Below are 27,780 nucleotides of genomic sequence, written 5' to 3'. Positions count from 1 at the left end.
TGTCTAAACATCCGATGTGATAGGGAAAGTTTTAGTCCCATCTAAACAGGGTCTTAATCGGTCTTGATTAGTACAATAGTACGAACTAACAGTTATTTAGAGGGGCCAGTGCTAGAAGAAAACACACTTGGACCAGTTGGTCGGCCATTCAACCATGACATGTCTGTCTGATAGCACTGCTTCAAAATTCTAAAACAAATTCGAAAGCAGACTTCAAAGGAATCATAGGATGGTGCTACTAACTTCGGTTTTGAAAATACATCGTTTTGAGCATGTTTCAGGTTAAACTTAAAAAAACTCTAAACATCTAGTACATCTTATACTGAAAGTATGAAAATTATAAGTACAGACGTATTTTGATTATTATAATTTCAACATGCTAGTATATAAACATACTGTAAAATTAGCAGTCAAGGTTGCATTTTGAAGGCCATATGGATGTTCAAAATAATGTTTTCAAAACTGGAAGAAGTACTGTCAAGTAGGCTTTTTTTTAGCTATTTTTTAATCACACAAAATGCAGAATGATGACAGGATGGATACCTGATTTACTGAAAACCGTGTACAAAATGTTGAAGCTCTTATCTGGTGTACAAAAAGTTGAAGAAAATTAACATTTGGCAAGGAAGATGCACCTGCCCAAAGGAATGAGTCAAGATGCAATGGAATGGAAAGAATAAACAAGAAGAAGGGAAGTGTACGAAACAAAGAAAGAGCTAATGGATCCAATGAAACCTTTGGACATTATCTAAAAAAAAAAACCTTTGGATTCCTACTGTTGTCTCTGTCGTCCTAACCTTATACAGCAACAATTTCCCGTGAACTCATGTTCAGAGAAAAGAAAAAAAAATCGTTTGTACCCATTGTCTGAAGAAATATTCCAAATCCGAGATTCCAGTAAAGTATAGCTGAAATATGAAGAAAACTAGCAGTGACTAAAAGAAATTTGTTCTCCGCATAAAAGACTCTTTTCGAGAGGACATAATATTGATAATATACAGGACCAAGAGAAGCAGTTTATTGGAAATGCAATTACAAAATAAAAGAGCATAGAGCATAGGGAAAGCATATGAATAACTTTATAGATAGATTATAGAAAAAATACATGAATTTATGGAGAAATAGAGACTCAGAGAAAAATATTTCACAAGGTCAGCTCCATTATTTGCTATTCAGCTTATCCGTCGTAACCAAAATTTAAATTTTAGAGTTAATTTTATTTTTACCGTACTTTATTTTTTAATATTGTCTTTTAAATTGCTAATAACACATATATAAAAGTTTACCCATACTGTTTTTTATCGTAAATACGCATTACGGTTTATAATCGGCTTCCTTAAGGCATTCCAACGAAACTTTATAGGATTATAAAATTTGATATAGACAAAAATAACTTACATAGCAAATGCTAAAAATTTCATACACAAAACCTACTCGATTTGAATCTTTTTAGGACAACGCTTTTCACTTCATATTATAAAAGCTTTGACTTTTTTTTGTCAAATTTTTTAAGTTTGATTAAATCTATAAAAAAAGTATAGCAATATCTCTAACAAAAATAAATAGGATGGGCGAACGACGGGAATTGAACCCGCGCATGGTGGATTCACAATCCACTGCCTTGATCAACTTGGCTACATCCGTCCCTTATCCAGCTAAAGGATTTTCTCATATCATCAAAATATATTCAATGTTATATTTAATAAAACTAACTTGATATTATAAATATTGTCAATTTTTTAAATAAACTTAGTTAAACCTAAATAAGCTTGACTAGAAAAAAAATTCAAAATGACTCGTAATATTTACAAACGGAGTGAGTAGAAAATAGGTTGACACAAAGAAAAATGTAAGGAACAGCAAAAAAAAAAAAAAAAAACAAACAAGAAAGAAAATAGAAATTCGAAGAGAAGGTTCCAACCAAGCATACCATCTTCTCCTTCTCCTTCCTCCTGCCTTCGTTCTTGTCTTGTCACACCCATGGAGGAGGAGAAAAAGGCATAGATACGACCTGGCTGCCCTCACAAAAATACTTCACCAAACCACCCTCCTCCTCCTCCCCCTTTACCATTTCCAAGTTCCAACCCCCAAAAAAAATCCAACCAAAAAGCGGAGATTTTCCAACTCTTATCATCTCCTCCTCCTCCTCCTCGTCATCGTCATCACCAGCACACACCCGAGAGAAAAAAATCCTATAAAGAAATGGATTGAGCCATCACCCAACGCCGCCAAGATCCTGTCCTCTTGTGTGCGCAACCTGTAGCTCCACCTCCACGCAGGATCAACACCCAAATCCCCCCATCTTCTTTTCTTTTTCGTTTCGTTTCTGCAAGATTTGCATCTTCTTCTTCTTCCTCCGAGGAGTGAGTGACACCTGAGATAGCGAGAGCGAGATTTTCTTCGGTTTTTTTGTTCCTCTTTTTGGCCATAAACCTCCCATAAAGCTCGGTTTCTTGGTTCGTTTTTTCTTTCTTTCTTCCTCTCCTTCGAGAATCGCCCGAGTGTGAAATCCAAGATCCCGAATTCCGTGTCTTCTTCTTCTTCCGTAGAAATCCCGGGGTGGGCAAAGCGGTGGGATTTCTGGAGAGGGGTAAATGAGCTTCCGTTTCTCGATTGGTTCTTGATCGCGTCTCCTCTCTCTCTCGAATTCATTAGCTTCTCTTCGATTCTTTGATTTCAGGGAGAGCGCTACAAGGCAAGAAGCTTGGGTGTCCGTAGTCCGTACGGTTCTTGATCTGGGGTCGCCGCCAATGCAGCCGGACCCGAGCGGGAGCGGCGGCGACGGCAACGCCAATGCGAAGGCGAAGCTGGCGCCGCCGCCGGTGACGGCGGCGGGAGGTCGGCCGGTGTCGGTGCTGCCGCACAAGACGGCGAACGTGCGCGACCACTACCGCATCGGGAAGAAGCTCGGGCAGGGGCAGTTCGGGACGACGTACCTGTGCGTGGACAAGGCGAGCGGCGGCGAGTTCGCGTGCAAGTCCATCCCCAAGCGGAAGCTGCTGTGCCGGGAGGACTACGAGGACGTGTGGCGCGAGATCCAGATCATGCACCACCTCTCCGAGCACCCCAACGTCGTCCGCATCCGCGGCGCCTACGAGGACGCGCTGTTCGTCCACATCGTCATGGAGCTCTGCGCCGGCGGCGAGCTCTTCGACCGCATCGTCGCCAAGGGCCACTACACCGAGCGCGCCGCCGCGCAGCTCATCCGCACCATCGTCGCCGTCGTCGAGGGATGCCACTCGCTCGGCGTCATGCACCGGGACCTCAAGCCCGAGAACTTCCTCTTCGCCAGCGCCGCCGAGGACGCCCCCCTCAAGGCCACTGATTTCGGCCTCTCCATGTTCTACAAGCCTGGTATGTGTGGTTTCTTAGTTTCACATTTGCTCATTTTGGTAAGCAATTCGTTGTTGTTATTGTTCATGTGTTTGCATTAAAATTGTGTACTGCTTATGTTGCATTCAAATGACTAAGTCGGAGCTTTGTTTATAGCTTGCCTTGGTTGAATCAATTAAGCTTAGTAATAGTTCTTTCATACATTGTTCATTTGGCTGTCTTCAGATTAATTGAACTCAGCAATAGTTCTTGCATACATTGTTCATTTTGCTGGAAGACAGCTTACTTGTCTGCTAGATTCTTACTTACTTGTGGCCCATCTGTCCTTCTGTTACACCCTGGTCTGCACTCATACATTGGGTTTTGGGTTTGAATAAATGAGGCTGAGATATGTGTGTGGTATGACATTGATATGATAATGGGAGAGGGAATTGAAACGTTCTTGGGTTCTAGCTGGAAACTCAATCTGTGCAAGTTAGTCCATTTTTGAGAAAAGGAATACCACAAACAGTTCCTACATCCTAGTACTAGTAACTTTGATGTAAATGGCAATAGTACTGCTTTTGTGGTTTATCTCATTTGAACTTTTTAATGCATGTCAAATATTTTTTATGATATTGTGATAGTTGCCAGCTGGTAATTTTCGCAAGGAACCATTAAGTATTTAAGTGCTCTTATGATTACGTTATGTAACCTTAAAATGGGTAGGGAAGAGGTATCTTTGTCTCCATGTAGTCACTATTCAGCTAAGTCTAGTTCAATGGTAGTGTTATGTATTGTTGGACATGAGATTGGTTGCAAATTGCCTAATTTAGGAAGATGATGTGAAATGCAGTGTCATACCTACTGCTACCACCATCGCCATTGTTGTTGTTCCTTATTTGTTTGTATCTGTACTGTGTATTTTGACTTGGATCTTGTCAGGAATGCTGTATGAGTCATGTTAAGTTTATGAAACTCTGATTTTCATTTCCTCAGGTGATAAGTTCTCTGATGTTGTTGGGAGCCCCTATTATGTTGCACCTGAGGTACTTCAGAAATGCTATGGTCCAGAATCTGATGTCTGGAGTGCTGGGGTAATTCTTTACATTTTGCTATGTGGTGTTCCACCATTTTGGGCAGGTAAATTATTTGCCACTAAACAACTAAATTAGTAGGTCCCTCCAAATTCTCACGTTTCCATTGTCATATTGTCTCTTGCCTTGCAGAAACTGAAGCTGGAATTTTCAGGCAGATTCTACGAGGCAAACTTGATTTTGAATCTGAACCCTGGCCTAGCATCTCTGACAGTGCTAAAGATCTAGTCCGTAATATGCTTTGCCGGGATCCTACAAAGAGACTTACAGCCCATGAGGTTCTCTGTAAGTCAACCCTGTTTCCTACTCTTACTCGCCATAGGTCTGCTTTGCTTAAATATGACATAGGTAGGATGTCTTCTTTTTTCTCCTTGTGATGGCATTGCCTATTCCAGGTCATCCATGGATTGTTGATGATGCTGTGGCACCTGACAAGCCTATTGATTCTGCTGTTTTGTCAAGACTGAAGCACTTTTCGGCAATGAACAAGCTCAAGAAGATGGCATTGAGGGTACGGAGATTTGTCTATAAGTTTGTGATTCAATTATTTGCTTATTTCAATTACTCTCAGGTTGACCTTGTTTGCCTCATATATGAAAGGCACCTGACAAGTCTCATTTTCTCCCCTGATTTGTTTGTAGGAAATGAATCTCACTGTTAACTTCATTTACTTATAAAAGTCTTGCATCTGTGGAATTCAAAAAATAATTAAGTGTTGATATATTCTACAACCATGTGCATTTTTAGTAGAGAGAGCTATCTGATCTCTTGAATCATGATGCCTCTTTTCATCCATTGACACCACCTTTGTTTGAACCCAGGTTCATTTGGAATATATCCAGTAACTATTCTGTTCAGGTCAATGTTAACTAAGATGATGTAGCAAACTGATTCTTTCTGACATTTGTTTGGGGCTACACGAAACCTGTTTCCTTGGCAGCCCAGACACTTAATGCATTATAGGCATCGTAGTTTTTCTTTTCTTTTGAAATGCTCGATCTAGCTTGTGAAACATGCAATGATCATCTTGAGCTCTTTACATATTGTTAAGTATCTTTCATTTTGCAGGTTATTGCTGAAAGCCTGTCTGAGGAAGAGATTGGAGGACTAAAGGAGCTATTCAAAATGATTGATACTGACGATAGTGGAACTATAACTTTTGATGAGCTGAAAGAGGGCTTGAAAAGGGTGGGTTCAGAATTAACAGAACATGAAATCCAGGCTTTAATGGAAGCGGTAAGTGCTTCTTTGTTAGTTGATCCTTCAGGGAAATGTAACTTGCAGGGGCCTTCTGATCCTCAGCATTTTGTATTTCTTGCATGCTGTAATTTTTATGTCTCGTAATTTACATCTCGGCATCTCTCTTGCCTTTGCTAAAATGGAAAAGAAAAATCCTTCACTAGGAAAGAAAGGTGTTTTGTATTAAGATTTAAGATAGCATGTCTTGCTGCTTTTGCTAAATTGTAATATGTTCATTTGTTTCAGGCTGATATCGACAACAGTGGAACCATCGACTATGGTGAATTCATTGCTGCTACTCTCCACATGAATAAGCTAGAGAGGGAGGAAAACTTAGTATCAGCATTCTCATTTTTCGACAAAGATGGAAGTGGTTTCATAACTATTGATGAGCTGTCACAAGCATGCCGCGAATTTGGCCTTGATGATCTTCACCTTGAGGATATGATTAAAGATGTTGATCAAAACAATGTGAGTTGTTCTTATACTCTGCATTCTGTAGTTTGTCCAATTTTTGACTTGTTTGTTCACCAATTGATTTCTTCACCCGTTTTCAGGACGGACAAATTGACTACAGCGAGTTCACGGCGATGATGAGAAAGGGCAATGCTGGTGGAGCTGGAAGGAGAACCATGAGGAACAGCTTGCAGTTGAATCTTGGTGAGATCTTGAACCCCAGCAACAGCTAAACTCCTACAGGAAGGCCATGGCTGTTACATGCCATCATTGTCTGAATCTCTGCACGCCTCATCAGCTGGACTAATCTCTAAGAGGGCAAAGCCGTTGAGTGAATTGTGCTTTGGCGTTACATGAGACGCTGAAGAATTTTCGTAGCAGTAATAGCTACAGCTACTAGAGTGTAAGAGAAATTGGCGTTATGTGATCGTAATATCCTATCAGTGTAACTGATCTTAGATGATGCTGGAGATGATAGTACAATGAACAGCTTATATGTATTCCTGTCCTTGTAGACTGAACATTGTTGATAGTTGGGGAATGCTCTTGGCATCAATTCTGTCTCTTCTATCTATTATTCTATCGTTAGTACAGGTTGTTGATGTTAAATGTCACTCCAAGTTCTAAACATAATTTTCAGGCTCTGCTATTGAGCAATCTTAAACTTATGCTTAAAATATGAGCCAGTATTCTTAAACAGTTTTATAAAAATTATAGTAAATGTCAGAAAACAATGTTTAAATAGCTTTCAAATGCTGTGTTCTAAATTGGGTTTAGGCTAGGTTAATCACTCGTTTAACGTAAGCACGCTTTTCAAACTGCTAAACGATATGTTTCGTGCTAAAACCTCATATAGAGAAGTTTCTTAAAAATCAATTGAAGTTTACAATATATAATACTTTATTAATTATATATTAATGGTTTAACTAGCTTAATCCTAACCGCTATATAGAAGGCCCCTCTTATTGATTCTGAAACGGGCCTGTATTTTACTCCAAAATCACGGCCCATCAACGAAAATGGGCCGCGCATTGTGGGGCCCAAATCTGGATAAGAAGGTGAGGAGAGGGAATCCATCCAAAATCCTCTCCCTTCCCAAATGCCGCCGCCGCCGCCGCCGCCGCGGCTTCTCGCCGGCGGCGACCACCACCCGTCACCCACCTCCGCGTCCTCGCCGGAGCACCCGTTCCTCTCCGCCCACCTCCTCCTCCCTTCCCCCTCCCCCTCCGACCTCCCCTCCCTTCACCTCCCTCTCGCCCTCGCCTTCTCCTTCCTCGCCGACCCTTCCCCCCTCCCCCGCCGCCTCCTCGTCGTGCTCCACGCCGCCGGCGGCCGCTACCCCGCCTTCTACCACGCCTTCGCCTCCGCGCTTCTCTCCCTCCCCTTCCCGCTCCTCCTCCCCCACCCGCGCAACCGCCTCCTCCTCGCCGCCTCCGAGCTCGCCCGCGCGGCGGCGCCGGGGTTCGCGCCATTGCTCGTCTCGCTCCTCCGCCGCCTCCCCTTCCCCGGCGACGCCCGCCTGCTCGATATCTTCCACGAGCACGCCTCCTTCCTCGCCGACGAAGAGCCCCAGCTCCTCGCCTCCGCCGTCTTCGCCTTCCTCCGCCTCCTCGCCAAGAACCGCCTCGATCCGGCCCCGCAGTGTCTCGAGTGCAGCGACTGTGGCGAGTGCAAGAACGCGAAGAATCTTGCAGGATGCAGGGAGAATCTGGTGTCGTTTTGCGCCTCCGTGTTGCGGGATCACACCCAAGTGTGTGAGCTGATCGGGAGGGACCTCGTGAGGTGTCTCCATGAACTGGTGCTCGTGCAGGAGTTCCATGAACTGTGGAAGGACTCGATGCTGGGCCGTGCGGCGGAGATCTGCCGCATTGGCATGCCGGGTTGGTGCACCGCGATGGCCGTCTCACCGGAGATGGAGACGCAGCTGCTGTTCATGATGAACAATGTGAGGTGGGGGAATCAGAAGAGGTACCAGCTGTGGTTTGCGAGGAAGCATTTGATGGTGCCTGGAGGGGAGGAGAGGATACCCGACATTGTCCGGTTCATCTGTTGCGGGTATCACCCAACAAATAAGGTTATGCAGTCTGGTGTCATTGCCCGATGGGCGGTCATAGGTTGGCTGCTGACAAGCTGCAATAAGAGCTATGTGCAGGCGAATGCAAAGGTTGCGCTGTTCTATGACTGGTTGTTTTTCGACGAGGGTAAGGGCAATCTCATGAATATTGAGCCTGCAATGCTCCTGATGGTAAACTCAGTGTCTCAGTATACTGATATCACAAACATGCTACTTGAGTTCTTGTTTCTTCTTGTCGAGAACTATGACGTGCGGAGGAAGGAGGCGATTGCTGAGTGTGTAAGGAACGCATTTGCGGTACTGGTGAAGAAAGGAGTGGTCCCTTCCTTGGATATATTGACATGCTGTGAGAAGCTTTCACCGATGCTGAGGCAGAAACTTGTGGCATTTTTATCTTCTGCTAGTCCTGAAGAAACCGAAAAAACTTGTGGGCAACCCATTGATGAGGCTTCTAAAGCAATGGATTTGAACAACAGAGTTTGCTCAAACTAGACCCTTTTACTGTTCAACAGAGTAGCATGTTAGGAATGAACTCAACACCACTTGCCCGCAATTTCTCCTTTTGGGATCTTCAGGAAGACCTGGAAAGAGGACTTGAAGATTGTATGGCATCACGTGTAGAGGTGAACGCATGCTTTGAAGGTGGAAGAATACGGATTGTAGAATGTGGCTTACCAACAGCTGGTCATATGAGCAGAGCTACGCATACTAAATCTCTGCTGACATGTTACATCGCATCACAGACACATTTGTTTACAGAGTTACAGTCTAACCCATCCAGTGAACTACACAACCTTGTTAGCATACTCATATTCATGGTTATGGAGATAATGAACTGGCCTTGGCATTGGTTTCTCACCTGAAGGATGGAAATGGAATACATTTAACTGGACACAATATGTGCTTCATGCCATGTATTTACCTTTGTTTTAAATATAACAAATTCATGTACAGCAGAAAACTAGGTCTTCATACAAATTTACAATCTGCCTGAACTGATTGAAGAAACCTCAATATGAGCTTTTGGATGCTACAAGCCTAAGACAAAAATATACAGATCTTATGTTCAAATGTGCTGCAGAGACAACATGCACTGCATCCTTGTGATGCTGAACGTTTTTGTGTGGGCGTGATATATTTTCTTCAGAAACATAGCCACAGGTGTATGTGTGGATGAATTTCTCCTGAGTTATAGGAGTTCATCCGATTTAAGTAGGCCACAATTATGCACTTGTAAATATTTTGTAACTATCCCAGCTTTTGTTATTCAATAGTAAAATCTCTTTCATGGTACTTTGTCTCTTTCCTTTTCATTGAGACCAATAGGTGCCATCTACCAACTTGGATCTCTGATATCAATGTTTTTGGTGGGTAGTAGAATAATATGTCATTTATGTTTGTTTTTTGGCCTTCAATTTTCTCAATCATCTTTCACTCTGATTATGTGCATGATTTCTCCCATCCTTGTATTACATTCAGTAGCTTCAGACATATTAGTGGAGCTAGGGAAAGGCATATCTATCCTAATTGTGATTATCATATCAAGTGCTACCACAGATGATCTGCAAGACTACTACATGGCTGGAATTGTTTGAAGGCACTCTTGGCATAGACTTGTCAAATTAGTGGTGAATATGTCTTCTGCAGCCATCTGTCTCCTGATCTACTAGAACAATGTGTGCCACAGAAGGGACCCAGCATACAACAAACAACTCACTGCTGGAGTTGTTATCACCCAAACACCAACAGGAAATTCTTGTGAATTTCAATGGTCAGGACAGGTTCATGGATGTCATATATCAGGACATCTCCACCGTCGAAACTCGAAAGACGCCTATGGGCAACAGTTCCTGGTGAAATGCACCCACAGAAAGCCAGAATTCTTCATCATCCAGCCAGGGATGATCCTTATTTATGGACCGCGTATCGCGAAGAAGAAAAAACTCTGTTTTTACATGGTACACAAAAAAAAGGGAAAGGAAAATCATGGGGAGGAAATCATGTTGCCAGGGTCAGGACAAAGGAGGTGGTGGCAAGAGGATTGGAGCAACCAAAGCAGAGCCATTCATATCCAGGAGGCCAACCTCCACCTCACAACTCATATCCCTTTTGCCCTTAAATCTGAGAAGTTGCTGCACTTCTCACCCCCCCTCTAAGGAAAGACTGCAAAGAAAAGGCCTGTGTCAAGGAGAGGGTAGTAGCACCTTGCTCTCCTTTGCCTTCAGAGAAACCGGAAGCAATGGCGTCTGCTACTCTCCTCAAGTCATCTTTCCTTCCCAAGAAGTCTGAATGGGGTGCCACCCGCCAGGCTGCCGCCCCCAAGCCGGTGACTGTCTCCATGGTTGTCCGCGCTGGTGCCTACGACGATGAGCTTGTCAAGACCGCGGTATGCTTTCTGAATATCATCCGTACTGTTCTATGGTTTTTGGCATGCATTTGTTTCCTCTTTATATCAATGACAAGTGAAGGAACTTTATGTAGTTTTATGATAGATATAAGCACTTTATCGTCAGGAAATCAAATAGGATGTGCAGTCAAGCTAAGTTATATATAGCAGAATTCAGTGAACATAAAACACTTGTTTTGATATAACATGATTCAAATATACTGGCATCTCTAGTTCAAATCTACTCTTCAAAGTTATATAATGCATTTGAAGGAAAATTTCTATCTTCAACTTCACAGAAAGCAAAATAGATATGATTTGTGTATACCAAATGAACTTAGAGACTCAAAATATACTAGTAATACATTTGTAAACTCGACATCTGCATCAAGACATGACATGGGTTAACCACTAGCAGTTGTAAGGATAAAGCATGAAGCATTCATGTGTCCTGCTTATGTTCTATGAACCATCTGCAGGTCATAATTCAGAAGAAAAGTTTGGAACTTCTAATCCTACAACATAACAAGCATACTTTTATCAACTTTGGATAATAAATTCTTAAGATGAGTTTTTCATTCAATTATGGTTCAGAACTAGAAGATTAAAAACTTTATCCTTCTTGCTGTAGAAAACCATTGCATCACCAGGAAGGGGTATCCTTGCCATGGATGAGTCGAACGCGACCTGCGGTAAGAGGCTTGCGTCAATTGGCCTTGAGAACACCGAGGCCAACCGCCAGGCTTACCGGACCCTCCTTGTCACCGCACCGGGCTTGGGACAGTACATCTCCGGTGCTATCCTCTTCGAGGAGACTCTGTACCAGTCAACTGTAGATGGCAAGAAGATTGTCGACATCCTCACTGAGCAGAAAATCGTTCCAGGTATCAAGGTCGACAAGGTATGAATTTCACTCCAAACTGACCCCTGATCCTTGTTGCTCATTCAAAGTAGTATCAAATTTATTAAAGCTGTTAAAGAACTGAATGTGTTAGAGTTGTTATTACTAGAGAAAATCATTGTTCTAGATTGAAGGAACTACAACATTAATTCTTCTGAATTTGTGCTCGATGTCAGGGTCTTGTGCCCCTTGCTGGCTCCAACAACGAGTCATGGTGCCAAGGTCTCGACGGCCTTGCCTCGCGCGAGGCGGCATACTACCAGCAGGGCGCTCGCTTCGCCAAGTGGTGAGACAAATTTTTCACCTACAAATATAATGGCCAGTTACCTTTCACATACTATCATTTGTGGATATCATTCCAGTGTCTGACATGAAGTTCTTCATCTTCAGGCGCACTGTTGTCAGCATCCCCAACGGCCCATCTGAACTCGCCGTGAAGGAGGCTGCCTGGGGCCTTGCCCGCTACGCCGCCATTTCTCAGGTACATATCAAACTTGATTACAGAACAAAAACTGCAAGAACATAATAAATCTCTTTCCTGATGATGCTGCAAGCATGAACAATTTTCTTGAATAATACTAGGACAACGGGCTGGTGCCGATTGTCGAGCCTGAGATCCTCCTCGACGGTGAGCATGGCATCGACAGGACCTTCGAGGTGGCGCAGAAGGTGTGGGCGGAGACCTTCTTCTACATGGCCGAGAACAATGTGATGTTCGAGGGCATCCTCCTCAAGCCAAGCATGGTGACACCCGGTGCCGAGTGCAAGGACAGGGCCACCCCTGAGCAAGTATCTGACTACACCCTCAAGCTCCTCCACAGAAGGATCCCCCCTGCCGTCCCCGGCATCATGGTCAGCATTCTACCACTGATAAAGAAACTGAAACTAAAGCTTAGGAAGCTACTAATATTGCTTTACTTCTTGCAAAATGGCTTAACCTGACTTGGAATGTTGATCAAGAAACTGCCGCTGCAAATGTTAAAAGCTTAACCTGATTCTTCTTGCAAAATGGCTTAACCTGACTGGAAATGTTGATCAAGAAACTGCCACTGCAAATGTTGATCTGCTAATTCTGACATGATTCTTCTTGCACAACGATACTACTAACTGTCTCTGCAGATGTAGATGATCAAGAATAAACCTGAAAGTAGAGCTGATCGATAATATTGATTGATTGTTGTTTGGTGCAGTTCTTGTCGGGTGGGCAGTCGGAGGTGGAGGCGACGCAGAACCTGAACGCGATGAACCAGGGGCCCAACCCGTGGCACGTGTCGTTCTCGTACGCGAGGGCGCTGCAGAACACGTGCCTCAAGACGTGGGGCGGGCAGCCGGAGAACGTGAAGGCGGCGCAGGACGCGCTGCTCCTCCGCGCCAAGGCCAACTCGCTGGCGCAGCTCGGCAAGTACACCAGCGACGGCGAGGCCGCCGAGGCCAAGGAGGGCATGTTCGTCAAGAACTACGTCTACTAATCCGATCCAATCCAATCAAGACAGTGAACCTGCTGCTGCTGCTGCTACGTACTACAGCTACTGCTATACTGCTAGTACCTCGAGGGCACTGTAGCCAGTGTGTCGTCACAGTTACAGGTTGAGATCGATGGACAAAGTTAAAACTATACTGCATTAATTAATTTTACCTTGAGAACATACGTGGTTCATCATGTATTTCATCACATGAATCTTTTCTAGAGCGTTTGATATACATACCTCGTGTTTTGCCTCTGCAATAACCTTGTGTGTAGACGAATCTGTATACTACCTGTATGTGTGGCCTGTGAATCGATTTGGTTACTGCAAAGTTTTGCGTATATATACATGCTTGTGATTCTGGAATTATTCTGGTTACCCCCTTAGCCTTGCTTCACAATCTGTTCCCTGCTCTGGCACCACATAAATTGAAGCAAAAATTGTACTCACTTCGCTGACTCATGCCCTTCACTATGATTTATTCTGTGTTAACTCTGAATACGATGCGTATATATGTTGCTTTCTTTGTGTTCCTCTAGTCCAAATTTCTATTTTGGCATGAAAAGATTTATAAAAAGCGTGAAAACTGAAGATCATGACCAAATGCTGATTTTTTTTTTGTTTGATAACTTCCATTAAAAATGCATAAATGTGTTATTCTTTTTAAGTTTCTCGTGAACATGCTTAAATAGAACTCGTGTGGTCATGTCCATAAGTTGCATATTTGATCCCAAAGTGGTTATCATTTCGGCCCATAAGTGGCACAATTTCAGTGCATAAGTGCATGCAATTTTGGCCTATAAGCACGTTAATTTTGGGTGCGGGATGGGAAAACATCCATTCAGATATATTGGTATCCTGATGCATCACAACTTCACAAGAGACTATCAAACAAGGATTTGGTAGGCGATCAAGGACATATTCCAAAAGAAACTGAGTAGTTGGAAAGGAAATTTTTTGTCTATTGGAGGAAGGTTGATTTTGATCAATTAAGCTTCGGAATCGCTATATTTGTGGCAACAGTTTTCTTCCCTCATTACAGTCAAATTTCTAATCGTTCGATTGGTTTTGCGATTTGTGCTGACATAGACCCAGGAACCCATATCATCATGTCCATATCCAGTTCCTTGTCACGTTGGCAGGCCCATTAAAATGGCGAGGCCAAAAATGTTTGAATAATAGCATTTCTCAACTTAAAATGACAGTACGTGAAGCTAAAATTACATATATAATTTAGAAACTTACAAATGTAACTTTGGAACTTACATTGCAATACACTAAAATTACATATGTAATTTAGGGACTTACAATGTATAAATACATGCTAACTATTTTTCATAAGAAATATGGCACTATTTTTCATAAGAAATATGGCGACATAAATATAGGTAGTCCCATTAAGTTTTAAGTAGCCTAGCTATATTTATGATCTCCTTTAATTGAGGCACCTAAAGGTACACTCAAGAATCTAGGTAATTACTGGTCTAGATTCTTTTGCAGTGTGATGAGCATAAAAAGAAATATAGGGCCTGTTTGGGGGAGCTTTAGATTCTGAGAAGTAGTTGTTTGGTAGCCAGCTTCTGAGAATCTGGAAAAGCTCTGAAACCCAACTTCTGACTTCTTAGTTCATTTTTCAGAATCTGTAACTACAGATTCTCAGAAGTTGTGGACTGTTTGGGGCAGTTTCTAGCAGACAAGCTCCCCCAAACAGGGCCATAGACTTGCTAAATGGAGTGTCTTATGCAGACCTAAAGAATGTGGGGGGTCTCAGAATATTAACCTCGAGGTACAGAAGAAATATTTGCTAAGCAAAGTTAATTAATGAAGAGGGGCTGTGGCATGATCTTCTTAGAAGAAAGTATGTGTCCAAAAAGAATATCACTGAAGTAGAAAAGCGACGAGTGGGCTCTCATTTTGGGCAAGGTTCATGGAGGCTAAGAAATCCTTTCTGCCATTGGGATCCTAGGAGATTAGGAAGGGTTCTCAAGTGAGATTTTGGGAGGATTACTGGTGTGGTGATAGGCCATTCAACTTACTATATTCTTCCTTGTATTCTTTGGCAAGGAAAAGGAACACAATAGTGGCAGAGGCTTAGTACAACACCTCTAAAGGATTGGTATAAACTGGTCTCAAGAGTTTGTGCATTTAATCTATCTGAACAAGATGATCTTTTTAAATGGAAAGTTCAAAAGAATGGAATCTTCACGGTTAACTCCATGTATAAGGTGCTCATGTATCGAGATATCATACAATTCTATTATCTGGAAGCCTAGATTTCCGTTAAATATAAAGACATTTCTATGGTATATGGGAGAAGATGTCATGTTGACAAAAGACATTCTAGTTAAAAGGAAATGAAAAGGGATCACTGATATTGTTTATGTAATGCTAATGAGACTATACAGCATCTCTTTTTTGAATGTCAAGTAGCCAAAAACATGTGGAGTGCCGTATCTTTTTTGGGCCAATTCCCTATATGCCCATGTAATTTCACCCAATCCCTTCTACGCCCCTGAAATTTGTTTGATCTCTTATATACCCCTGAGTTTTTATTTGGATCCCTTACATACCCATTCCGTTAGTTGACCATTAGTTTGACCGTTAGTTATTGTAGAAATTACTTTATTGTCCTTGTTATATTGTTAAAAGCTAGAAATGTTTTATGTGTAAATTATTTGAGTTGTGAAAACCAATAAGGAATAAATTACTAAATATTTGTGATGAATTTTTGAAAATAAAACATTATTTCATTAAAATAAAAAAAGATTTATTGTAAAAAAAAGTTCTGCATAAGATTTGAAAATTACTTTTCAACAAATATTTAGTGAAAAAAGATTCGTTGTGAAAAAACAAAGGGGATATAATTAGTTTATCACAAATTAGAAAACAAATTTAAAATTTTTAAATAAATTTCAGATCAAATTTGATGAATTTCGTATATCTTCCCAAAAATTTAAACCTAAATAACATTTAGTTTTTGCTCTTAATTTTCTGGTGAAACTAATGTATGGATTTAATCATAATTTTTAAAAAATAAAAAATAATAAGTTTTATTTTTTAAGTTGGGCATTAAATGATTATATTGCTTGTATTTTGTATAAGTTTATTTTTCATATGAAAATTTATTGGGTAGGTACCACACATATGTATAGGATGGGTAATATAGTCATTTTAAAATATTTAACGGTCAACTAATGGTCAACTAACGGAGATGGGTATAGAGGAGATCAAAATGAAAACTCAGGGGTATATAAGGGATAATGTCAAATTCAGGGGTATTGAAGGGATTGAGTAAATTTTCAGGGGTATATAGGGAATTTTCTCTTTTTTTTATATTTGATGAAGAGAGGCTGCAAGATGTTGGAGGCCAGAGTGTGATGAGCTTCTTCTCTAGGCAAGGATGGAACTTCAGGGGAAGATTACAAGCTTAATCTTTGTTTCTCTTCTTTTGTAAGGGTTGGAACTGTTTAAGTGGTGGTCATTTCGGTACTGCCCATTATATCTAAAAAAAAAAGAAGCTAAGCTACCTCAGTTTGTGTAGTATTTATAGAGTGGTAGTGGCCCAATGGGGAATGACAAAGATATGTCATAATTTGCTCTTAAACCCAAGTTTATTAGCTTGCAATATATGCTTAAAAGTACAATCTGCCTATGATATGATGATACAAGCTACTCCCTCTGTTTCAGGTTATAAAACTTTCTAGCATTGCTCACATTCATATAGATGTTAATAAATCTATATACGATGCTTCAGCATAATTAGGAGTTGGTGAGGTCAGCCGGGTCGAGCATTTGATCGCCATGGCTGGTCTCACCAAGGAAGCCGGCGTGCGAAAGGAGCACCCACAGGTGCGTGGTGAGCTCCCCGCTCCCGCGCAGGTGCACCTGATGCTTCGCCGCCCTCGTCGATGCCGACAGGTGCAGCAGGAAACCCGCCCAGAACTTGCCCAGCCTCTTCCATAGCTCGACCTCGGCGCCGCCACCGAACGCCGCCACGAGCTCCTCCGATAGCAGCGCGCCAATGTCAATGATGCCCTCTCACCGTCGTCCCCATTGCACCGCGGCCTGTTGGAGTTTAGGATGAGCTGATGCGGAAGCCCTTGCATCGCGTTGCACCCGCGCATGGATTGTGCGGCCTCCCTCCTCACTTCATGGAGGACCTTGTAGGCGACGAGGCCATTGTCCGGCACCAGTGCCTGCCTGACCAGGTACGCACGGTAGTTGGACAGGGTGACGGCGGTGACATAATGCGGCCACACATCTGCGAGTTCACCATCACCACCGCCCTCGGGCAGAGTGAGGTTATACAGGTCGTCTCGCCAGCGACCGGTGGCTTGTTGTTCCAGTAGTTTGATCTGGCAGAGGCTGGTGGCGATGTGCCAGGCTAGAATCTTGTGGGTCTCGCCCTCGCCCTTGATCTCTCTTTGGATATGCTCGATCTGACTGACAAGGTGTTCGATGTCGGCGAAGGCATTCCCAAGGTAAGACCGCAATAGCTCGTTCTTTTTCTGCGCCAACTCCTCTGGTGAACTCCTCGTCCTTCCAGCCGCCACTGACGCTGCCGCCTCTTGAGAATTCAGGAGGGCCTTGATTGACGAAAACAGTTCCATCTTCACCTCCCTCCGCAGCTACCTTGTTCTGTATGCCAAGGTGAAAAATTGATTTGAATTATATATAATATATAGGAGAACTACAAATTGGTCATCCGTTGATAATCATGATCAAAATAGCATGGTGATTGATGACTAATAAAGGGGTCATCTATTCATCAATTAACTGATTTTTAAAAGTTCGACACACTCTTTTCAATAAGCCACTTTTCAATACAATGGTGCAAACCTCCGACCCTCTCCCTCTCCCTTGCCTACATGACCCAACCCGCTTATACTGCTCCCCAACCCAACGCACCACCATCCTTTCCCTTGTCAGCATCGTTGAGGCCCACAACCCAACACACCACCATTCTCACCGTCTCCCTCCCTCATGCTCAATTCAGGTAGAAGACGGTTGCTATGCCGTGGATCTTGATCAACATTATATTCATTGGTCAACTAAGATTTTAGGGGAACTCTTCTCAGTGCACTGATGAATAACGAAAATGGATTCAATTTATTTAGAAGAGATCGATAAATTGTTTACCTAAAGATAACTCTTGTAACGCGGGCTATGCTTCCAGTCCGAGCCGACATCACTAGGTTGCACTGGCGAATATTGCGGTCCCGTCGGCTTCGTCCCCTCCCGATGAGCCAGAACATGATCCTCGCCACCTTCTCCATCATCCAAAGCCGCAGCCCCTGGATCCAGCAGCCTTGACGTCCTCGCAACCTGATGTAGCTGCAGATGATCAAGACATTGGTCCACTGCGAGAAGACGTGCACGATAATCTCCCAGAGCTCTCTAATGACAAGTATGGCGATGATGCAGTGGGTGACGAACACTCCATGGCTGATCCTAGCGAGGCGGCCCTTGGCAGTGAGGCCTGTGCTAACACTAGGCATATCATGCACTGCGTAGGCCAGGTATGAGGCAGCTGCTGTCATCAGAAGCGATAGCAGCAACCTCACGCAAGGGAAGCCACTGGCGAAGACATCAGCGTGCTTGCTGTAGAAGAAGTCCTGGAGGAAGGACAGCTCTACCTCCGTCACACGGAACGCCCTCTCGTAGCCCTTCTTGTCATCTAGGATGGCGTCCACAACGAGCTGCCGGGTGCCTGCATGGCTGGCCTCATGTATGGGGAAGTTGAAGAACCGACGGCGCAGCAGCTTGTACAGGGCGAAGGAGAGGCACACGTCCTTGAACCGGTTGCTGCTGTCGCCGGCCTCACCGAGCAGGGCATCGCTGCTCCCTTGGCTCCAGACCTTCTCCACAGTGATGACCTCCTCCTGCGCAAGTTGCGTCTGTGTGAAGCTGGGTGGTTCGACCTTTATCTGCTGCTTCAGCTTCTCCTCCCCGAGAACGATGTACTTGTACCCCGCCATGGTGGCCGGGTTGGCATCGTTGGACGTGTGCTGCGTCGGCATCGCCATGTAGTCACTGACAAGCTTCATGTCATCATCTCTAGCTCTGGCAGCCGCGCTGGAGGTGATGTAGTACCAGACGATGCGCGAGGCGTGGATGGACCACATGAGCCAGAGAGGCACCCTGAGGTGTATCGCCGTCTTCGCCCGAAGCTGGTTGGCCGACCACAGCGAGGTGAGCATGTCGACGAGGGTCATCTCCTTGGGCTGGTACGGCCGGCCGATGCGGATGCTGTCCTGCATGGTGACGATGAGGACGGCCCACACCTTGAAGAAGGCGTTCGCCACGGTACCTTGATGGGAGGACGACGGCGGCATGAGCCCCAGGGTGTAGCTCACAGCATAATGGTTCAGTATCCGCAGGAGCTGGACAGCAGGGTTGATGTACTTCTGGGAGGAGAAGCGGGGGCCGATGGAATCGACGGCGAACTTGATCAGCAGCAGCGTTGTCGCCGCCGCCACCCAGAACTCGACACTGGCTGCACCAGTGGTGCTGTCATGACGGAACAACCCTCCTACAGTTGTGGAGATCAAGTGGAGGATCGTCAGAACAATATTAGCCATCTTGCATTTGCACACTACTGCCGTCTGACGAAGCCTACTTAGCAAGCTAAACACACATTAGCAACTTAACTAGCAAGCTAGCCAAACACATTAACACTGCTTGAACTGAAAACTTTGGTATAGCAACTTAGCTAGTTAATTAGCTCATCCCAAAATGATAAGCTCAACTCACTGGTTTTGACGTCAAGTCAAGATGCTTACTTTAAAAAAAGACATAACGCTAGTATATGGTTGTCGCGTTCCCATAGAATTTTAATGACTTTATAAAGAAAAGTTGCTGCCATGACTTATTGCGTCAATGAAAAATGTTATCTATCACATGGTTATCGCAATATAGCATTTTCAAATGGGAAACTGTTTTAAGTCCTGAGCACTGGATGCCCTCATTCCTTTAAATGATACTCCCTCCATCCCTAAATGTTTGACGCCGTTGACTTTTTTAAACATGTTTGACCGTTCGTTTTATTCAAAAAATTTAAGCAATTATTAATTCTTTTCCTACCATTTAATTTATTGTTAAATATACTTTTATGTATACATATAGTTTTACATATTTCACAAAAGTTTTTAAATAAGACGAACGGTCAAACATATTTTAAAAAGTCAATGGCGTCAAACATTTAGGAAAGGAGGGAGTATCATACAATGAGTCCAATCATACAAAGTTGGGCAGACAATAGTAGCCTATGAAAATTACTAAATTAGAGAACATATACTATTGTCTTAGATATTCCTCTATAAATATTCAAAATTAAATCCGCTGCACACATCTAACTGTGAGTGAGATTACACCTTTTATCGAGAAATAAAAATTGTAAATCCAACCATAAATGAGATTGCACTATTCTATTTTGTTATTTTTACTTCTCTCTACATAGATTCACTCTAGATTAAATATTATGGAGGGTGTATGAGACAATAGTCTATGTTGTCATATTTTTAAGAAAACTTTATAACTATTAAGGCTATATTGAAATACTACAATTATTTGCAGTCTTACTCCCACAAGTAGGTGTGGAAATGGTCGAGAATTCCACACTGACTAAGGCTCATTTCTGATTTCTACCAATATAGCGCTAGTCAAAAACAGTGGTGGGAACAGTTTCAGTCTTTCACCATCCCTTTCCTCGGTCTGTATTGTATTCATCCAGAAATTATTGAATATCTAGACGCCTTAATGGCACATACAAAATGAGGTTACAAAACTTGGGGAGGCAACATATGCGTGAAGGTTGTCCTAACCCACCCCCTTTGGTTTGTAGGAAAAATGGAGAAAAAAACATAGTAACAAGAATTCTATAGAAATAGAAAAAATTCCTGCACGTTTCATCCATTTGGTTTGTACGAATGGAGCAAAGGAGAAACATAGAAAAAATTCCTTTGGATATGTTTCCAAAGGAAATTCATAGGAAAACATAGAGCTCTTTTTTCTATTCATGCACATAGGATTGAGGCAAAGCACTCACTGTTCTATGTACTTGGCCTCAAGATGCATGGATTAAAACATTCAAGTCTGATTTACATTTACTTACTACAGGGTATTCCTGCATTTTCCTCACCAATTATGTGAACGTATGATCATTCCTAAATTTATCACGTTTTTAATCCTCTGTTTTACATATGCATTTTTCCCATGTTTTTTGCATTCCTGGGTTCTAAGGAGACCTTTGCATAAATTAGAGCTAGGACGCACGCGCAACTAGATTCCCGACATCCTTTTTTTCCAGAAAAAAAGGCCTTCTACAATATGACCGCACTCACAAAAAGTTGCAAAAAAGTAGCTGCAACTATTTAGCTCTTGATATAATCAAGGTCTAGGGCTTTGGCCAGTATTATTTATTTGCAGTGTGTCCACCAGATAACAAATTAAGAGAAGACACGCACAAGATGCATTAGGCATACATGATGATGCGATGACGAAGACTAGAATCTTTTGCATCTAACTAAAAGCCAAAAGGGAGAAGCACATACTTGTTTAAGAATGGTAAGGTTGGTTAGGCCATCACCAACCCCCACCACATAATTTATTTAAGAATGGTAAGGTGGGTTAGACCATCATCAACCCCACCAGAATTCTGGAATGATCATGCATTATCCTTAAACGTTAAACTAAACAACACATCATCATATGGCCATCCGACAACGCCGCCACAAGCCTTCGAGCTTTATGAGCCAAATACAAACTTTCCTTCGAGCTTTATGAGCCAAATACAAACTTTCATGATGATTTCTCTAACTTCAATATAAACCATCTTAGACTTGTGTACAAATTTTAAGAAAATAACTTGATTGACTTTCTTTTTGGCTTCATTTATTGACGTTTCAAATATATGGATTTCCTAATTTATTTGAGGAATATCGTTATTTCCTAAGAGCACATATGGGAGAAAAGTGGAAAAAGTTATTCAAAGTTTCGAAATGAATCAAATTTAGGAAAAAGTTGAGAATACTAAATAAGTTACATTTGGTATCGAAGGGAAGTATTACACAGCGGTTTTTGACAGTCTACTGATGTTGAAGTAAGGCCATAGCTGTTTGATAGCTTAATCATAAATATATTTAGATGACATTGGCTAGTAAATACAAGATATCTATGATAAGATTATAAGAAAATCCAAGAAACACCATTGACAAGCACCCAATTACAAGAAATACCATCGACAAGTGCAAGTTCCACAAAATATCATCGTACAAGCGACTTTGTCCCAAAAATATCATCGTCGTTATGGTTCCGTCCATCCCACGCCATTAAATGCAATGTTCATCCTATAGCACCTAACGGAGGGCTGCTAACAGGACCTAACGGCGATGATATTTCTAGAACAAAGTCACTTGTACGATGGCATTTCATGAAACTCGCGCTTGTCGATGTCATTTCTTGGAATTGGGCGCTTGTTAATGGCATATCTGGGATTTTCCCTAGGACTATTAGCAACCAATTATAATTCATTAGTCCGCATTGCATGGGCATTTTTATCTACTTTACTCCTAATTTTTTTTAAAATTACTAAGGACAAAATGATATCAAACTTAATAATGATTGCAAAATCATATGTAGAGTCCATCCTAATATTCAGTTACTTTCATTTTTAATTTAATATTTAAAAAATCCAAAAGTAAATAAGTATTTAGTTGCATTTGTGCTAGAGTCACAATTTAGTATGCTTTATAACTTAATGTTTGCATTTGTGTTGGAGTTTCACTTGGCTTCAAGTCTCAATTATAGAGTGGTTTTTTCATGATTTAATAGGTTCTTGATTCCAAATTAATAAACATCTAGTTGTGCTATGTTAGGAGTCTCAGTTATAGTTTTCACTTGATTTAATAATTAAAAATTTTGGAATTAATAGCTGGTAGGTTGTACTCCCTGCGTCCCAAAATACAAGGGATTTTATATGGATGGGACACATCCTATAACTACAAATCTGGACATATACAAATCTAGATAGACTTCTTCCCTATCTAGATTCGTATTACTAGGGTGTGTTCAATCCATCCAAAATCCAACAGAGATTTCATTACTCATTTTTTTCCTGGTTCTCTAGGGGTAAGACAGTGGTTGCGTGTTCCCTGTGATGGGAGGAGAAGGCGGACAGACGACTCATTGTAAGATGTGGGATGCTTGTTTCAATCTAACTATGTAAGCTTTCAAAAAAAATGTCAAGTACAGAAACTAAAGTGTAGAGTATATTTCTAAATTCTAATGGCAAGTTAGACAATAGGACACTCAAATAGCAGGACCAGCACAAGAGTCCCAAGGCAGGTTAGCCACCTGAGGGCCGACTTTTAGAATACTGGTGCTAAGCTTTACTCCTGTGAAGGGTGAATGCAAACTGACAGTTCTAAGCTTTATTCCAATGACATGTGGATGCATGATTAATTGGCACTACTTAGTGCAAAAGGTAGTTGTGGAATATAATTAGTAGAAGACCACTGACCATGACTCTGTGAAGCAAGTTGACTGCTGCCTGCAGCTAATGCATCTTTCCAGCCGGCGCAACTACCTGAAGGGTGCAATGATAAAAGGAAAAAGGAAATAAGAAAAGAGACAATAAAGGAAATGACCTCCTTTGGTCAAGGAAAAATACTTTATTAGTCCTCATTAATCTTTCCGATTGGGATATATGAGTACCGATTTACTAAAGCTTAAGCTTTCCTTCTGCCAGTGATACCTTGGTAGTGAGCGGGCAGCAGCGGCAGCTTCTGAATCCAGTTACCCTCAGGTACGCATGCACCTGCAGCTAGCACAGTCAGTAATGTCTGGGAATACACTCATGCCCTGCAGCATGTAGACATGGAAAGTTCTTACATATGTATGGCTGCTCATTGCATTTTTCTTTGATTCTTGATTCACTGTGCGTACGAAAATTAATCCCATTTCTCAAAAAAAAAACCATGGGCTTCCTTAGTTCTTTATAAAGCTAGCTGGGTTCATTCATCGAAAGATCTATTGTCTAAAAAAACAAACCTAGAAAGCCCAACTCTTACAACCTAAAACAAAACTAGCACAAAAACAAGTCTCTACAGATCCCTTGACAAATGCAGTAGTAGTTAGATAGATGTTATTTCTGCACTTCAAATTATTATGTATCTTGTTGCAAAAGAATAAGAGCAGCATATATCATGTACACACTATGTGCTACCAGCGAGATGAAAATTGTCCAAAATGTAAACTCATATACTGTTTGCTTGATGCATTCTCCGTATCATGAGTTGTTGCTTGCCAAAATGAAAAAAAAAAGTTAATAATAAAATGGTCCCTAGTGTAGGAGTAATAACTGTAAATTTCCTGTTTATCTTTTACTTGCTCATCATCAATAAATTAACAAACAGGGCCATCGAACAAGCTTAAAAATTGAAAATGGTGGACGTCCGTGCTGTGATTGAATCATTTTTTGTCATGCTGAAAGAGAACATCTATGTCTTGATCCGCATTGAGTCCTTGGTGGCACTGGTGACATTGATATTCCTTGCAATGTTCATCATAGACTTCTACCGCTGCCGAACTCGTAGCTCAATCTTGACCACCATTCTTGAAAGCATCGACGAATTATCTGATCAGATAGTAGTGTACCTCATTGGAGCCATGCAATCCGCGAGGTTTGAGAATGAGCTGTTCCCGGTCTGGGCCATCGTGCTGGTGAGTCTCCGTACCAGCCTCGGCTATCTCTCTGGGTATGGCATCTCAGACCGTGATCGACAATTCATGGAGCTGGCAAATGTGATCAAGTTCATAGGGGCAGGGGTCTTGGCTGGCACTCGTGGCTTGAAGTATGCAAGGCCACTCTGGTCATTTTGGGCCATCCTGCAACTGAAGAGCATGTACCGGTTCTTCGCACATGGCATGGCAAACGAATCCTTGTGGCATGGCCGGAGCTCAGAGTTTATTCCTGAGTACATGCGCACCTTCATTCCTGAGGACCAGGAGACAGGCGTCAATCATGATGATAGAAACACATCAACTATGATGCCAGGCAAAAAATATCTGATCTGCGGAGAGTCCAACAAAGACATCACCTTAAAGAAGCCTCAATACACTATAAATATCAGCAACAGCAGCGCTCAGTCACTGGTCACACTGGGCAAGATTCAGGAGTACAATTGGAAGGGGATGAACAACAGAGATGGAGACAGTAAGTTTAAAGACTTGAGCATGGCCTTCTCACTGTCAAGGCTGCTTCGGTGCAGGCTTGAAGATGTGACACTGAACAAAGATAGCATTAACGACATGCAGCATCTAATCATCTCGGAGTTCATTCCTGACAGCCGAGGACAACGGCAGGAGGAGAAGGTGGACGGGCACCAGGCTGTCGAGGCTGAGCGGACATTCAGGATCCTTGAGTTGGAGCTTGCATTTGTCAGAGACTACTTCTACACCCTCTACCCATTGGTCTTCTGGGAAGGGCTTGGTTCTCTCTGTTTGAGTCTGCTCCTGTCCGCTGCAACTTTCGCCATTGCCTTCTGGCTGGCCGTAGGAATCCGCAAGGTCTATCAACCCCCAGAGGGCAATCTTGTGCTCTGGGTGGATGGATGTAATTTTGACATCATCATGACATGGGTGTTCATGTTCTGTGTGATGTTCAAGGAGATCTGGGAAATAGTCACATACCTGGTATCAAACTGGACAAGATTACTTGTCCTGTGCAAGTATGTGCAGGACCAGGCTTGGTTTGTGAGTGAACGACTCACGAAGCATCTAGTAAGGTCATTTTTCGAGTCAAAAATTGGCGAACCATGGCATGGACGTATCGATCAGTATGACTTCTTGCAGCAAATTACTTACAAGCCAACATTATGGAAACTGGCAAATGTCATCACCCTGGGAAAGATTAAAGGCAAATTGGATGGGAAAAAAACTGGTGAAGCCATCAAGATCCCTCAATGTGTAAAGCTAGCAATCCTACAGGCAATCCGCCGCATCGGCCTCACCAGTAGACCGTTACCGAGAGAAATCCCATCACTGAGAAGCTACGTACATGCTCTCAAGTCATTCTAGTGTGGCACATCGCAACCAGCCTCTGCGAGATCAAGCTTGCGCATGACAAGAAAATTGACTTAACCAAACCTGGGTTCTTGTGTTCTGCCTGGTCGTACATGAAAAAAAAGCTCTGCTGCTTCTCTTCCTACCCATACCTTATAGGCGAGAACAGTGGCCTGTCTGCTGGGCTCAAAACAAACTACCATATCGCGATCAGCTTGTCACGGTATTGCGCTTATCTACAGGTTTTTCGTTCTGAACTGTTACCAGATAGTTTTCTTGTCCCTGAAGTGCTATTTGTGGAAACCTTAAAGCATGCCCGCGAACAACTCAAGGATTGTAACCTGAAATGGTGTAGATATAACAAACTCATGGGAATTGCACTGCAAGCAACACCAAGCAGTGTAGATGAGAAATTGAAAATGAACATACTGCAGCAAGGTGTTACTCTAGCCAAGGACCTGATCGGAATGAAGGATGATGAAGCCTGTTGGAAGATCCTAGCTGAGGTTTGGGCTGATTTACTTGTGCACATCGCCCCAAGCTGGAATGCATCAGATCATAAGAATAATCTCGAGTCTGGAGGCGAGTTCATTACTCTAATCTGGGCATTGCTTTGGCACTGTGGCATCGAAAAGAGCAGCCTGTGGCACAAGGATGAAGCATTTGAAAACAATTCTCAAGTACCTCAAGAAAGCAGTACTGAAACCAGAAATGTTATACCTATGGATGAGCCAGCTAATGAGGATGGAATCGAGAGTTCAGAAGAGCTCAAGACAAGAAGCTTTAGGAGGGGAAAGGAGAGCAGAAATGGTCCAAAAGATACAGCAAAGCAATCACATGGTGAGAATGAAGAAAAGAATGGCATATCTTCCAGCAGCTTCAGGAGTTAATGTGCCACAAATACTATGGTGAGCGTGTAAAACCAAGTGTGGTTTTGGTTTATTTGTGATGGAAAATTGGCAACGAAATATATAACCATGAGTTGGTTTTGAGTGAGAAATTTGCTTTGGATTGTTGGCGATTTTAGGCATCAGTGCTTATGACTAATGTGGGTCAGGTTGCGATATCTGTGCCCAGAATCGGATGTTTGGTTTACGTGTGTGCAGGTGATCGAAGTCAACCTCGGTCAATGGCGAGGACCGGGACTATGCTCAGGGAGGAGCATAGGTCCGGCACGGTCAAGAGGCCATGTGACAAGGTGGGACTGACGTCATGATCCCTGATGGTCAACCTAGGTCGACGGCGGATCGGGACTAGACTGAGGGGGAGTTGAGGTCCAGAATGATCGACGAAGCTGTGTGACAAGGTTAAGATCAAGGTGACACATGGTGGACGAACACCGTGTCGGGAAGACTTTGCGACGGGCTTCGCAAGGTCAAGTGCAAGTGCCGGGATTCGCGAAGAAAGCCGACGGATGAAAGGAGCAAGCAGTGCTACAGTACACGTGGTACTGTAGCATGCAGCCAATGAGAAAAGTGCACGTGCATGCACTTGGTTGGAAGACTTGGTCAAGCAAGCTAGCATGCAAGCTGTGCATGTGTGTGCATTGGTTTGAGCAGTGCATGCATGGACAAGGTGATGTGCATGTGTGTTGTGATTGGTTGGTAGGGAGGCCACCAATCCATCGTGATCATGGGCTCGGCCAGGATGCCACACGGCTGGACCGGACTGGCCCAGTCCAAGATGGAGCAGAGGCCAGCATGATCCAAGCAACGACGGCCCAGCTCGGCAAGCAAGGGCGTCAAGGCAGGAGGTCTCGGCGACGACGCGCGCGTGAGGGACACGCG

The 27,780-nt window shown here is 42.9% G+C and overlaps 5 protein-coding genes across 8 annotated transcripts; 4 read left to right on the top strand and 1 right to left on the bottom strand.

Annotated features, from left to right (window-relative positions):
- The first annotated feature begins 2,000 nt into the window (after positions 1-2,000).
- On the top strand, positions 2,001-6,672 carry CPK24 (calcium-dependent protein kinase 24-like). The gene is made up of 8 exons (NM_001404449.1): positions 2,001-2,590; positions 2,681-3,354; positions 4,312-4,455; positions 4,542-4,694; positions 4,805-4,920; positions 5,478-5,645; positions 5,895-6,119; positions 6,206-6,672. The coding sequence occupies exons 2-8, from the start codon at positions 2,751-2,753 to the stop codon at positions 6,335-6,337; spliced, it is 1,542 nt and encodes a 513-aa protein (NP_001391378.1). The 5' UTR covers positions 2,001-2,590; positions 2,681-2,750; the 3' UTR covers positions 6,338-6,672.
- An 852-nt stretch (positions 6,673-7,524) lies between these two features.
- LOC4349898 (integrator complex subunit 3 homolog) lies at positions 7,525-9,470 on the top strand. The gene has a single exon (NM_001404447.1). It carries the CDS (start codon positions 7,942-7,944, stop codon positions 8,668-8,670), a length of 729 nt encoding a protein of 242 aa, NP_001391376.1. The 5' UTR covers positions 7,525-7,941; the 3' UTR covers positions 8,671-9,470.
- Positions 9,471-9,591: 121 nt separating this feature from the next.
- Positions 9,592-13,317, top strand: LOC4349897 (fructose-bisphosphate aldolase, chloroplastic-like). Of its 2 annotated transcripts, none has more exons than XM_066305057.1 (6): positions 9,592-10,564; positions 11,196-11,465; positions 11,642-11,751; positions 11,856-11,946; positions 12,048-12,321; positions 12,656-13,274. In XM_066305057.1, the coding sequence occupies exons 1-6, from the start codon at positions 10,418-10,420 to the stop codon at positions 13,054-13,056; spliced, it is 1,293 nt and encodes a 430-aa protein (XP_066161154.1). In that variant the 5' UTR covers positions 9,592-10,417; the 3' UTR covers positions 13,057-13,274. The 2 variants fall into 2 exon arrangements, with proteins under 2 accessions (XP_066161154.1, NP_001391377.1); NM_001404448.1 differs by having other exon boundaries at positions 10,279-10,564; positions 12,048-12,317; positions 12,656-13,317.
- Positions 13,318-16,509: 3,192 nt separating this feature from the next.
- Positions 16,510-24,668, bottom strand: LOC112936831 (uncharacterized). 3 transcript variants are annotated; one of them, XM_066305943.1, is made up of 4 exons: positions 23,685-24,668; positions 23,451-23,516; positions 18,071-19,463; positions 16,510-17,569 (listed from the first exon to the last, which is right to left on the bottom strand). In XM_066305943.1, the coding sequence occupies exons 3-4, from the start codon at positions 19,264-19,266 to the stop codon at positions 17,560-17,562; spliced, it is 1,206 nt and encodes a 401-aa protein (XP_066162040.1). In that variant the 5' UTR covers positions 19,267-19,463; positions 23,451-23,516; positions 23,685-24,668; the 3' UTR covers positions 16,510-17,559. The 3 variants fall into 3 exon arrangements, with proteins under 3 accessions (XP_066162040.1, XP_015615989.1, XP_015615990.1); XM_015760503.3 differs by lacking the exons at positions 23,451-23,516; positions 23,685-24,668 and having other exon boundaries at positions 18,071-19,619; XM_015760504.3 differs by lacking the exons at positions 16,510-17,569; positions 23,451-23,516; positions 23,685-24,668 and adding an exon at positions 17,669-17,982 and having other exon boundaries at positions 18,071-19,619.
- LOC136351197 (uncharacterized) lies at positions 24,374-26,883 on the top strand. The gene is made up of 2 exons (XM_066305413.1): positions 24,374-25,943; positions 26,261-26,883. Exons 1-2 carry the CDS (start codon positions 24,374-24,376, stop codon positions 26,881-26,883), a joined length of 2,193 nt encoding a protein of 730 aa, XP_066161510.1.
- The last annotated feature ends 897 nt before the right edge of the window (positions 26,884-27,780 follow it).

The sequence above is a fragment of the Oryza sativa genome, chromosome 11 (assembly GCF_034140825.1).
Source record: "Oryza sativa Japonica Group chromosome 11, ASM3414082v1".
Classification (NCBI taxonomy): domain Eukaryota; kingdom Viridiplantae; phylum Streptophyta; class Magnoliopsida; order Poales; family Poaceae; genus Oryza; species Oryza sativa.
Note: the sequence above shows the minus strand (reverse complement) of the source record. Positions and strands in the feature narration are given on the sequence as shown.

Excerpts from the sequence above, each read along its gene's own strand:
- LOC112936831 (XM_015760503.3), bottom strand. The coding sequence starts at position 19,512 with ATGGCTAATATTGTTCTGACGATCCTCCACTTGATCTCCACAACTGTA.
- LOC4349898 (NM_001404447.1), top strand. The coding sequence starts at position 7,942 with ATGCTGGGCCGTGCGGCGGAGATCTGCCGCATTGGCATGCCGGGTTGG.
- LOC4349897 (XM_066305057.1), top strand. The coding sequence starts at position 10,418 with ATGGCGTCTGCTACTCTCCTCAAGTCATCTTTCCTTCCCAAGAAGTCT. Across the intron at positions 11,466-11,641 it reads CAGGTATCAAGGTCGACAAG|GGTCTTGTGCCCCTTGCTGG; the intron begins GTATGAATTTCA and ends GCTCGATGTCAG. Across the intron at positions 11,752-11,855 it reads GGCGCTCGCTTCGCCAAGTG|GCGCACTGTTGTCAGCATCC; the intron begins GTGAGACAAATT and ends CTTCATCTTCAG.
- CPK24 (NM_001404449.1), top strand. The coding sequence starts at position 2,751 with ATGCAGCCGGACCCGAGCGGGAGCGGCGGCGACGGCAACGCCAATGCG. Across the intron at positions 5,646-5,894 it reads TCCAGGCTTTAATGGAAGCG|GCTGATATCGACAACAGTGG; the intron begins GTAAGTGCTTCT and ends CATTTGTTTCAG. Across the intron at positions 6,120-6,205 it reads AAGATGTTGATCAAAACAAT|GACGGACAAATTGACTACAG; the intron begins GTGAGTTGTTCT and ends ACCCGTTTTCAG.
- LOC136351197 (XM_066305413.1), top strand. The coding sequence starts at position 24,374 with ATGGTGGACGTCCGTGCTGTGATTGAATCATTTTTTGTCATGCTGAAA. Across the intron at positions 25,944-26,260 it reads CCGCCGCATCGGCCTCACCA|ATAGTTTTCTTGTCCCTGAA; the intron begins GTAGACCGTTAC and ends AACTGTTACCAG.